We start from the raw sequence: 13,143 nt of genomic DNA, 5'->3' as shown, positions 1-13,143 counted from the left end.
ATTATTTGATGTGGAGAAAAATGTTGTGGTTGTAGGTATTGTGATTCTTTAACCTTCTCAATATAATAAAAATCAAGAGTACAGAATAATATAGCAATTGAATACTATTAATTGAATCTTGGTGGGTAATGAGATTAAGTATTTCAGTAGTGAAAATGTTAGGAACATCGTGTAGCAATGTGATGAGGAATTATCTTTAAAAAATGGAACAATAAACTTTCTAGTCTAGTTTCTTAATCTGAACAATGAGAAATGAATCAAACGACCTTTCAGATTGAAAATTTTTGAATAAAGTGAACTAAAAAAGAACAAAACATATAAAGCTACATTGTAAGTGAATGAAAGACAAGTAGGCCAATGGAACAGAACAGAGAATCCAGAAATAGAGTTTAGACATTTATATAGTAAGTCTTTGCACACAGAGGTGCAAAAGTAATTCAACAAAGGAAGGATATTCCTTTCAGCAAATGATGCTGGAGCAATTGGACATTTATAGGCCAAAAATGAACTTTGATCCCTGCCCCACACCATTTATAAAAATTAGCTCAAATGAATCATAGACCTAAACTTGTACAAGGTGACATAGGAGAAAAATATTTGTGACCTGGGATTACACAGAAATTTCATAGATAACATAACTGTAAGCATGATCCATAAAAGAAGTTAATAAATTGAGCTTCATCAGAGTTAAAAACTTATACTCTTTGCAATATCCTGGTTAGGAAAATGAAAAGGTGAGTTTGAATGAAAATTTTGGCAAAACACATATCTGTTAAAGGATTTAAGTCTAGAACATATAAATAAATAACTCTTACAATGTATTAAGACAAATTGAATAGAAAATTGGCAAAAGCTTTAAAAAGACCTTTCACTAAAGAAGTGATATGGATGTTTAGTAAGATCTGTAAAGTGCTCAATGTCCTTGGTCCTTGGGAAAGTATACCAAAAGAAACGAAAATGTACATCTACTTTAAGACCTGTAGTTTGCTATTTAAGGTTAGTGGCCTTATTTATGACAGTGTATTAAACTGTTGGAATGGATAAACAAATTGTGGCATATTCATACAATGGAGTGCTACTCAGCAATTTAAATGAATAAATGCTAATAGGTACAACAATGGATGAGTTTTAAGAGGCATTATTCTGAATGAAAGAAGCCAGACAAAAAAGGCTATAGACTATATAAGTCATTTGTATGACATTCTGGGAAAGGAATTAAAATCAGGTCAATGGTTGCCAGGGATTAAGGGTAAAAAAATCCTTTTTTCTTAAAGTAAAATGAAACAAAACTATAAAATTCTAGTATTCCAAGGATGGATATTTATTGTATAGAGAAGGCAAGAAGGTCAGATAGTGGATAGTGTTGAGACAGAGATAGTGTAGTGCAATGAATGCTCGATTCACTGAAAATAGTTTTGCTGCTGATGATAGTTAACTGATTCAGTGGGTACTATGCCAGGTACCATGTTGATTACTTAAGAGCATCCTCACTGTTAATTTTCATTGTGACTCTATGATTAGACACTATTAATAACATCCTCACTTTAGTAGAAACTGAGGTTTGATTAGATTTAAGCTAGGCACCCACAGTTACACTCCTAGAGTATGTATGCCAACTATTAAACCAAAATCCATGATTTTTATGTAAATAGATTGTAAGATAGTTTGTTTTTGTTTCTGTGAGTTCCATCACTGTGTGCCCAAAGTCATAACTATGATAGTTACATAATGAATATTACATTTAAAAAATATATTTTTATTATTTTCCAAGAAGGAGAGGGAGATAGAAACATCAATGATGAGAGAGAATCATTGATCGGCTGCCTCCTGCACGTCCACACTAGGATTTAGCCCACAACCCAGGCATGTGCCTGGGTCAGGAATTGAACCGTGATTTCCTGGTTCATAGGTTGACACTCAACCACTGAGCCACCCTGGTTGGGCCATAATGAATATTTTTTGAAAAATTATTAGAGATCTAAAGTTTTGGAAGATATAAAAAAACAAATTAGAAGGTGCAAAGAAACATGTATGAAGATAAATATATGATTTTTAAATGATTGTGAATTTGGTAGTTATACTGATCATTTTTGTTTAGGCATTTATTATATCAAATGACTGTTAAATTGTTTTTGGTGTGTCCTAATAAAATATGCTGTTTTAAAAAGTGAGAAAAATGATTATAGAGTAGGATTTGCAGTTGATTCTAATCTTCATGACTTTGTAAATTCTTTCCTTCTTACAAATCTTGGTGGCATCCAGGTATAAAATCAAAGTGGATGTTACTGGTGATAATCAAAATGCAAGCTTTTTTCATATTTTATATATTTTTACATATAAAATTTTATATAGTTAATTTAATATATAACATATAGATATACACACAATTTTGAGTACTTTAAATTGAGAAATTTTACTTCCAGGACTTTCCTAGTTGGAAACTGGTCATTTTCTTTGCATAAGTACACAAAAATATTTGCTGGTGAATGAGTTATCCAGTTTTATAATGTTGATCTCACCCATAATCTGGTTCCCTCTAAAGAATTAAGTCAAATAGATGATTAAAATATTATTTAATAGAAACAAGTTTAGAAGAAATATTTCGTTTTCTTCCCTAGGTATATGTATGAAGAAGAAAAAGCATTTTATCTAAATACAGAGTTAATTTGGAATGTGACTAGAACAACAGCAGCAGCAAAAAGTTTTATAATTTATCTGATATAAAGTTCATACATTTTGCTCATTAGAAAGTTCCTCAGGCCCTTAAAAATCAGAACCTATTTATATAACGTTTCATTTAAGCATTTTATTATTTCAAATGAATTTGTGTTGAACTGTATTGGCTATATCCTAATAAAATTTGCTGTTAAAAAAATGAATAAAGAACATATTCTATTTTTACAACTTTAGTTACTTCATTTCCAAACCTTTAAAATAATTTTTAAAAAGACCGAAGTTGTTGAACACACATAGAGAACAGTTAGGTTCAACAGGCCTTATAGCAAAGAAGCAAATAAAAAACAACATAACAACTAAGCATAAACATTTAAAAAGCCTGGTATTTGGGAAGTTATTTTCTATAGAGAAAAATCACCTTTTACATCTCAGTAGTTACTGAGAAATTGACCATCTATATATATAAAAGCCTAATATGCAAATTGTCCCCAAGGGAGTTCCACCGGGGAACTGATAGCTTGCTATGACGTGCGCTGACCACCAGGGGGTGGCGCGGAATGAAGGAAGGCCTCGGCCGGCGGCCAATAGCCGGGGTAGAGAGGCCCTGGCCGGCAGCCAGAAGGAAGGCCCTGACTGGCAGCCGGAAGGCCCAGATCGTCCCTGATCACCGGCCAGGCCTAGGAACCGCCCCCTGCACAATTTTCATGCACTGGGCCTCTAGTATTAATATAAGCACATATACAAAAGTTGTTGTTCACTCATTTTATTAAAATGCTAGAGGCCTGGTGCACAAAATTTGTGCAGGGGGGGGTGCGGTCTCCTCAGCCCGGCCTGCACCCTCTCACAATCTGGGACCCCTTGGACATCCCTCTTGCAATCAGAGACTCCCTGGCTCCTAACTGCTCCCCTGCTTGCCTGCCTGCCTGATTGCCCCTAGCCACTCGCCTGCCTGCCTGATTGGCCCTAACCACTCGCCTGCCTGATTGCCCCTAACTGCTCACCTGTCTACCTGATTACCCCTAATCACTCGCCTGTCTGCCCGATCGCCCCTAACTGCCTCTGCCTGCCTGCCTGATCGCCTCTAACCACTCGCCTGCCTGCCTGATCACCCCTAACCCCTCTGCCTGCCTGTCTGATCGTTCCTAACCACTTGCCTGCCTGTCTGATCACCCCTAACTGCTCGCCCACCTGCCTGATCACCCCTAACCACTATGCATGCCTCCCTGATTGCCCCTAACCACCTCTACCTCAGCCCTCACCACCGCTGCTTCTTCCGGAAGGTCATCTGGAAGGACGTCAAGAATGACATCTAGAAGATCGATCGGCTGTCTGGTCTAATTAGCATATTATACTTTTATTATTATAGATAATATACTTTTAGTCATTATAACATTAAGGAACATACGTATACTTTGTATAATCAGTCTCAGAAATAGTAAGTGTAATTTCAAAATCTAATTTATTGAGGTATAATTTACAAATATTAAAATTAACCAGTTTTAAGTGAACAGTTCAATAAGTTTTAACAAATGTACTTAACCATGTATGTACCACCATTAAGATATAGAAATTTATGATTACTCCAGAAAGTTTTCTCATTCTCCTTTTTAGTTATTCCCTAACACCCTTACTTCTGTCCCCAGGCAGTGACTGATCTATTTTGTGACATTAAAAATTAGTTTTACCTTTTCTAGAATTTCATATGAAAGGATTGTACCCATACTCAATGTACAGTATGAACCCATTTGCATATGGCTTATTTTTCTCAGTGTAATAATTTTTTAGATTTGTCTATGTTGTGTTTATTAGTACTTTTATTTTTTACTGTTGAATAATTCCATTGTGTGGACATACTATCATTTATCTATTTACCTGTTTCTGGATATTGAGTTGTTTCCAGTTTTTTGTTTTTATGAAGGAAGTTACTGTTAATATTTTATGCAAAATTTTCATTTCTCTTGTGTATAAATATCTAGGAGAATTGCTAAGTGTTATGGAAAGTATATATTTAACTTTATAAGAACTTGCCAAACGTGTTTCCCAAAATGGTTGTATCATTTTACATGTTCACTAGCAATATCTGAATGTTCCATTGCTATATATCCCCATCACCCCTTGATATTGTTGGTATTTTTTTTTAAATGTTTTTATTGATTTTTAGAGAGAGAGGAAGGGAGAAGGATAGAGAGATAGAAACATCAATGGGAAACATCATCAATTGGCTTCCTCCTGCACTCCCCTTACTAGGGACCAAGCATGCAACCCGGGCATGCGCCCTGACAGGGCATCGAACCTCTTGGTTCATGGGTCAATGCTCAACCACTGAGCCACACCAGCCGGATGATATTGTCAGTCTTTTTTATTTAAACACTAGAGGCCCGGTGCACAAAAATTTGTGCACTCGGGGGGGGGGGTCCCTCAGCCCAGCCTGTACCCTCTCGCAGTCTGGGACCCATCAGGAAATAACGACCTGCTGGCTTAGGCCTGCTCCCGGGTGGCAGAGGGCAGACCCAATCCCTAGGTGCAGCCCCTGGTCAGGCTCAGAGCAGGGCTGATTGGGGAGTTGGGGCACCACTCCCTGTCATGCACAGAGCAGGGCGGATCAGGAGGTTGTGATGCCACCCTCAGTCATGCTCAGGGTAGGGCTGATTGGCGGGTTGGGGCACTGCCCCCAGTCACAATCAAGGCAGGGTCAATGGGGAGGTTGTGGCGCCACCCCCTGCCACTCACAGAGCAGGGCCCATCAGGGGGGTTGGGGTTCTGTACCCTGTCACGCACAGAGCAGGGCCCATCAGGGGGTTGGGGAGCTCCCCCCTGTCACACACAGAGCAGGGCGGATCAGGGGATTGGGGCGCCACACCCTGTCACACTCAGGGCAGGGACAATGGGGAGGTTATGGCTCTACCCCGTCACACACAGAGCAGGGCCCGTGGGGGGCGGTTGGGGCACCGCCCTCTATCACCCACAGAGCAGGTCCGATCAGGGGGTTGGGGCACCGTCACTGTCACACTCAGGGCAGGGCCGATGGGGAGGTTATGGCTCTACCCTGTCACACACAGAGCAGAGCCCGTGGGGACGGGGGGGGGGGTTTGGGGCGCCGCACCCTGTCACACACAGAGCAGGGCCAATCAGGGGTTGGGGCCCCACACCCTGTCACACACAGAGCCACAGGACGATCAGGGGGTTGGGGAGCTCCCCCCTATCAGGCACAGAGCAGGGCTGATCAGGGGGTTGGGGCGCTTTCCCCTGTCACGAACAGAGCAGGGTGGATAGGGATGTTGTGACCCTGCCCCCTGTCACACACAGAGCCGCAGGGCGATCAGGGGGTTTGGGTGCTGCCCCCTGTCATGCTGATCCCGGTGCCGGGAGGCCTCACGGCTCCGCTGATCCTGGGGCTGGGAGGCATATTACCCTTTTACTATATAGAATAGAGGCCTGGTGCATGGGTGGGGGCCGGCTGGTTTGCCCTGAAGGTTGTCCTGGATCAGGGTGGGAGTCCCCACTGGGGTGCCTGGCCAGTCTGGGTGAGGGGCTGAGGGCTGTTTTTAGACTGGTGGGTGACTGAAGGTCCCAACCGCTCCTTTTTTTTTTTTTTTTATTCTTTTTTATTCTGGGCCAGCTTTAGCTCTGAGGCTTGGCTCCAGCTCTTAAGCCTTGGCTGCTGAAAGCAGGTATCTGTTTTGTTTGGGTTCTATAATCGAAACACTGTTTCAACTACAGCTCTGAGATCCCCGGCGGGCTTAAAGCAGGTTGCTGGAATTTGTTTAGATTCTATATTTGTAACAATGTTTCAAACTGCAAGCTCAGAGGCCGGCAGCGGCTGGTGGGGAATATTGGCTTCCTCTGTCACTGAAGCAAGCAAGCCTCCTGTTCGCTTCAAGCTGCCTGGCTGCCGGCCGCCATCTTGGTTGGCAGTTAATTTGCATATCGCCTTGATTAGCCAATGGGAAGGGTAGCAGAGGTACGGCTAATTTCCATGTTTCTCTTTTATTAGATAGGATTCTAGTTGGTATATAGTTGTAATATAAGTTTTAGGATATTATTACCAAAGTAGATAAAATCAATGAAAAGTTTAAAATCAAATACTGATAAGCTTTTTATTATGCATAAATTGGATGGTCTAGAACAATTCTTTTCCTAAAGCTTTTATATAATTGGAATTTCAAAACAATGAAAATTGCATCACATTCTTTTCAGCTTTATCGTAATCTCCAATTAAGACTAAGCAAATAGTTACAGTTGTTTAATAAAACATCAGATAATTTAATATTCCTTTTGTTTTCAATTTAATCCAAGTTTTACCAACAAAACTGAACTTTTGTAGACAGTGGTATACATTTTTAGGGGAAAAGTGTGCATTATAATGATGAAAAATATTCTGATAATGAAAGCCATCACTAATGGAATACTAATTATATGCCAGATATTATGCTAAGACATTCATTTCATTTAATTCTTACAAAGTAAGGTATGCATTATAATTCTCATTTTGTAAGAAAGCAAGTATGGATCAGAGATATGAATTTCACAAAATTAAAATATACATAAATCAGAAGATTGCTAAAATAATGAGTGAATGAAAGCAAAAAGAAGATAATCAAATTAGAAAGCAGGTTTTATTTATTTATTTATTTTTAAAATATGTTTTTATTGATTTCAGAGAGGAAGGGAGAGGGAGAGCTAGAAACATCAATGGGAGAATCATTGATTGGCTGCCTCCTACATGCCCCCAACTGGGGATCGAGCCCACAACCCAGACACATGCCTTTGACCAGAATTGAACCCGGGACCCAAATTGAACCCGGGACCCTTCATTCTGCAGGCTGATGCTCTATCCATTGAGCAAAACTAGCTAGGGCAGCCGTGGGCAAACTACGGCCCGCGGGCCAGATCCGGCCGGTTTGAAATGAATAAAACTAAAAAAAAAAAAAAAGACCGTACCCTTTTATGTAATGATGTTTACTTTGAATTTATATTAGTTCACACAAACACTCCATCCATGCTTTTGTTCCGGCCCTCCGGTCCAGTTTAAGAACCCATTGTGGCCCTCGAGTCAAAAAGTTTGCCCACCCCTGAGCTAGGGCATGGGCTTGTTTTTTAAAGAATTTATTTTTAAAATTTCTGAACTCTGAAATTTTTTAACTTGGCTTTGATGACATTGGATTATTGAAAAATGAACTTCAAAGAACTGACTGACTCTTAAATTTTCCACAGTAAGTTGTAACTTAACTTTTTAAAAATCTCTCTAGTATTTTTTGTCTTACAATATAAAATGTAAGTGTTCGTTAATAGTATAGAATTAAATGCTCTCAAGTATATGCCATCATAAGGGTTTAAGTACTACTTTGTTATGTTGAATAAACAATTACACATAACACAAATTTAACACAGTATTCAGTTGTGAATGATTTAATGAAATACTTGAATTTTCTTTTTGTTTGTTTTCAGGAAAGTTATATTCAGAATAAAAAGGAAGTATGGGGCATCTGTATTTTTATTGCAGCAGTTGACCTAGATGAGATGCCATTTACTTTTACTGAGCTGCAGAAAAACATAGAAACCAGGTAAAAATTTTTCATCAATATCGCCTCTACTATTAAAGAAAATTACACCTGAACTTTCCTATTAATAAACATTAGTAAATGAAACATAAAGGACTTAGGTCAACTAATGAACTATCATTCTCTCATGGAGCCCTTAATGAAAGTGTATTTATGCTGAACTTTTTAAAAATATATCAACTTGTGTCCTGGCAAAATTATCATCATGTCTCTCACTGTCTTTAAACTTTCTTAATTGTAGCGGTTGGATAAAGCCATCTAAAATTAAGTAAAATTGTTGTTTTATTTAAATGAGATACATTAAATTGTTTCATTTTTTGGTCATACTTTTTCTTATTACCTCTATATAAAATGTGGAAACATAGGTCTGGTATAATCATATTTAACTTATTGCAATGATTTTCAACGTGTGCCACAAGAATTTTTAAAACATGCATAACATGACTATTTAGTTAGGGGCATTGATCTCCTTTGCCTTAAATTGTCAAGTAATGTGAATGAATCATAATTATACCTACTTTTTTGTCAGGTCAGCAAAATATATATTTTTTTGGTATGCCACAGTATTTCAGTAATTAGTTTATGTGGTATGAAAAAGGTTGAAAATTGCTGACCTAGGGAATTAGAATTGGCTTCCCTTTTAGAGCTTTCACAGTTTAACTTTATTAAATAAAATTGCTAAATCAAAGTAGTCTTTATGTAGCTGAAAAGTAATCAAAATATTTAAGTAAATTTTCACATTAATTTATCCATTCAGCAAATGATTTAGTGGCTTCAGAAGAGTAGAAATAATATGGATGTTTGGATTAACATAAACTGGATTTAAACTGGGTTCTGTTGTTTTATAAGCTATATGACTTGGAGCAAACTGTTGAGCCTTTAGTCTCAAGTTCCTCATCTGTGAAGTGAAAATTATTAGTTACTTCAGAGAATTACGAGAATTAAGTTATGATGTATAGAGATGTAAATAAAGTAAAAACTTGATATAATGGGCTAATTTGGGCGAGGGGGTCTCCATTAAAGCTGAAAGTCCGTTATATAATAAAGTAGGTTTTCCAATGCGTATGTTAAATTGACAAATTAATTTACCTATTTTTACTTTTGTAGACATGTTTTGTGTAATTAAGTATGTATGAAAAGTTTTCTATATATATCACTGTAATTTTAAACTTATACTCAATAGCTTCAGTAAATGCATGCATTCATGAGTCACATGAATAAACAAAGGCACAAGGCTGGGGCTTGGCTTAGTGCACATGGGAACATTGCCCTAACTTGTTAAAGCTGCTGCAGAAAGTCACGCCATTTGACAATAGAACCAATTACCTACTGCACATGATGTGAGATTATAGCTAATCATTCCCAAATATTGTTTACAAGCCCTGACTGGGATTTAAATATGTAGACTATAGTTGTAGATATATAATATTTATTTATGTTGGTGGAATTACTACAGTGTTTTTTCCAACATATGGCCTATTCACTAAAATGTTAATTTAATTATAAGCACATCTTGGCTAAAAGTATTTAAAAATTAACCAGAGTGTTAATTTTCACATGTAACATATGGACTAGAAATTTTGTTTGTTAATTCCGAAATCCGTTAAATCAAGGTCTGCAAAATCGAGGGTTTACTGTAGTTCATAGTCAATACCTGTAACATCTTAGGCACTGATTGGGTCTTAATCTCTTTTTTTCTGTAGCCCTGTCTCCCCATTATCTGCCATACCCCCACAAAAAAAAAAAGGAAAGAAAGAAAACTTAAACAACTGCTAGGTAATATAATACTATGCTAGGTTCTAACGATATAAAGATGAGAAATAATCTCTGACCTCAAGAAACTCAGTTCAGTGGGGAAGATAAAATTAAACAGATGATTGCAATACAGTATTATACTCATAGACTATTAAATGAATATGACAGAGAAAGGCTATTACATCTTTTATCTATAATATAAAATAATTTTCCTGGCAAAGCTTTTTCCAAACCCCTTTTCTTGAGTATTCACAGAGCAACCTGATTTATAATTTGGGCACGTCATAAATAAATATAGTAATGTATTTGGTATACTTTTTTCTTATGCAACTTTCAGTGTTCTGGTAACTATCCAGGAGTGTTACCTGGACAATTGCATCTTAAATGTGCTCTGGTGAAGGACTAGTTGTTTTTTATTTCCAATGTGTTACAGACTGATATTTTTTTAAAAATGTAGTATAAATAAAAATAAAAAATGAAACAATAAAATCAGAGTAGACATAGGACTAAACTTTTTACTATCAGATTCAGCAGGTATAAAAGTATTGTCAAATTGCCATAACATGCTTACTCTTAATTTCTGTACTTGTGTTTAATTGGGGACTGGTAACAAACATTTCACAGACCAGTATCTACTCATGGAGCATTGCTCTAGAATATGTAGTTTTCAACAGATCTATGTGTCTTAATTATGGCTTTTTATGCCGGCCTGCCTACCTGTCTACCCTGCCTCTGTTTTTTCTTCAGAGGAGGGCCACAGAAGGAATAGATAGTCACATAAGTTAAACCTAGGAAAAGAAGGCTTTGTATTTACAGTTCACAGTTTTCATGGTGCTCCATGGATAGGTAATGCCATATATCTCATTAAAACTGAAACTGAGTGGTTCTTGAATAAATGCTATTCTAAGGTTGATGTCGTTTATTCCTGTATATATCTATACATTTGCTCCACTCCCTTTTCTAAGTAGCAATCTGATCATCTACTCCATATCATTTCTCCCCTCCTTTATTGGATTTTCCACATAGTGTGTCATGCCTGCCCTAATCCCTTCTATATCAAGGGAACTTTTAATAACCTTCTCTTTGGGCTTTGTGCCCTTTGCTAATAGCTGAAGTTTTTATTTTTCTAGTTCTCAAGATAACTGTCTGAGTACTGCAGCCCATTTTTTGGAATGAAACCTATAACTTTAGTTGCTGGACAGCCTATGAATGGGTCTGGTGGCTGGCTACACTTGAGGGCGGTTCAGGAATGGGGAGTCAGTTGGAACAGGAGAGGAGAGTACCCATGTGGGGGAGTGGGTAGCTTTGGAGATGCAAGGTGGTTACATAAAGGGAGATTGAGTCAATAAATTAAAGATAAATGGATCCTAGGTTTTCTCACTGTCAATGAAGAGTTATAAGCATGAAATGAAACAATTGAGTTTATGTTGGAATTGGATAAATAAATGTGAACTTATGGTTTTTAAAACATATAGGTAAGTAATGGAAATAAATATATACTTATGTATGTCTTTTATTATCGTTTTTATATTCTTAATGATAAATAGATGTAGGCATAGGTATATAGATATAAGGGTATAGGTTGAAGACTAGTAGGTTATTTTTCTCTTCAAATTCTAGGAAAATAAAAAAATAATTAATTCCAAAGGATATAATAGTGATTTGATATAGAGCTAATTATATTTTGAATTGAAATGTCTATGCTTTGAAAATGAAATAAAATAAATTTTTAAAATTGCAATTCACTTTTTTCTATTCTTTCCTTTGTAGTGTCTATAAATTTTTTTACTTACTAAAAGAAATTGATACCAGTACCAAAGTTGATAATGCTATGTCAAGACTGTTGAAGAAGTATAATGTATTGTGTGCACTCTACAGCAAATTAGAAAGGTAAAGTAAAAATTTTATTAGAATTACACCCTGGTTTTTTATGTCATTGTTCATGATTAGATTCCATCTGGGAACTATTACATATTTAGCAAAGTTCTTAGGTATCTTTTAAAAAATATATTTTTATTGATTTCAGAGAGGAAGGGAGGAAAGAAAAATAGAAGCATCAATGATGAGAATCATTGATTGGCCTTCTTCTGCACGCCCCCTTACTGGGGATCGAGCCCAAAACACAGAAAGGCATGTGCCCTGAACAGGAATCAAACTGTGACCTCCTGGTTCATAAGTTAATGCTCAACTACTGAGCCACACCAGCCAGGCAAAGTTATTAGGTATTACCCCTTAGACTTGTTCCCTTTGCTATAAGTTTTCTTATTAATTCTTTGCTTTTTAATTTATCCAAGTATATGCATTCTGAACGTTTTTTCCAAAATGAATTGTTTTTCTATATTTTCATGTTCCCATTTATTTTACCAAACTTTAAGCTTAGTTCCCACTTTAGCCTTCTCTGGGAGAAGACTTACAGTTTTGAGTGGAAGAGTGACCTAAATTTAAACTTCTTCCTAATGATGTTATTTAATCTAGAAAGAGAAAACATATTGGTGATGGAAGGTATATGTAATCTATACTACCAGGCCATGATTGTATTCCCAGTGGTGGTTTAGAAGATATTTTATTCAACTAGGAAAAAGATGAAATTCAGATAAACTTAGGTTAAGTTTTTAATATAATAGTACTTTCCATCCAAGTCTGCACTCTTAGTATTATAGTTCTTAATTTGGCATGTGCCTATTACTATGTTCATTTTGGGGCTCATTTCATGTGGGTAAAAGAATATGAAAGAATGTTTTGGCTAAATAAGCAGTTTTAAGAGGAGAAGGGAAAAAAGATGTGTCCTTATTAAATATTCAGGGGAGAATGAATATGGAGATAAGAGCTGAAAAGAAACATCTTTTCAAATGGATGTTTTTATTTTTCCTTCTCTATTTGGTTGGTATGTCAGTCCAACCTCAGAGGTATGATTGTGAGTGAGAAAAGTGGAAAGAAAACTGAAAGATTGGCCTAGGGCTTTTTAAAAAATCCTCACCTAAGGATATTTTTTCCATTGATTTCAGAGAGAGTGGAAGGGAGAGGTGGGGGCGGGAGGGTGAGAGAGAGAGAGAGAGAGAGAAATATCTAATTGAGAGAGACACATCAATTGGTTGCCTCCTGCATGAGCCCCAACAGGGCCCGGGGATTGAACCTGCAACCGAGGTATGTG

The 13,143-nt window shown here is 37.0% G+C and overlaps 1 protein-coding gene across 8 annotated transcripts in view; it reads left to right on the top strand.

Moving 5' to 3' along the window:
• Positions 1-13,143, top strand: part of RB1 (RB transcriptional corepressor 1) — a 212,614-nt gene that overhangs the window by 29,966 nt on the left and 169,505 nt on the right. For 7 of the 8 annotated variants that reach the window (XM_059684618.1, XM_059684628.1, XM_059684629.1 and 4 more), the window contains exons 3-4: positions 8,125-8,240; positions 11,763-11,882. In XM_059684618.1, the coding sequence (XP_059540601.1) occupies positions 8,125-8,240; positions 11,763-11,882 (236 nt within the window). Of the gene's footprint in view, positions 1-8,124; positions 8,241-9,975; positions 10,014-11,762; positions 11,883-13,143 lie in introns of those variants that run through there. The other variant, XM_059684623.1, reaches the window with a different exon arrangement.

The sequence above is a fragment of the Myotis daubentonii genome, chromosome 2 (assembly GCF_963259705.1).
Source record: "Myotis daubentonii chromosome 2, mMyoDau2.1, whole genome shotgun sequence".
Classification (NCBI taxonomy): Eukaryota; Metazoa; Chordata; class Mammalia; order Chiroptera; family Vespertilionidae; genus Myotis; species Myotis daubentonii.
The sequence above is the reverse complement of the archived record's forward strand: the minus strand, read 5'-3'. Positions and strand labels throughout refer to the sequence as shown.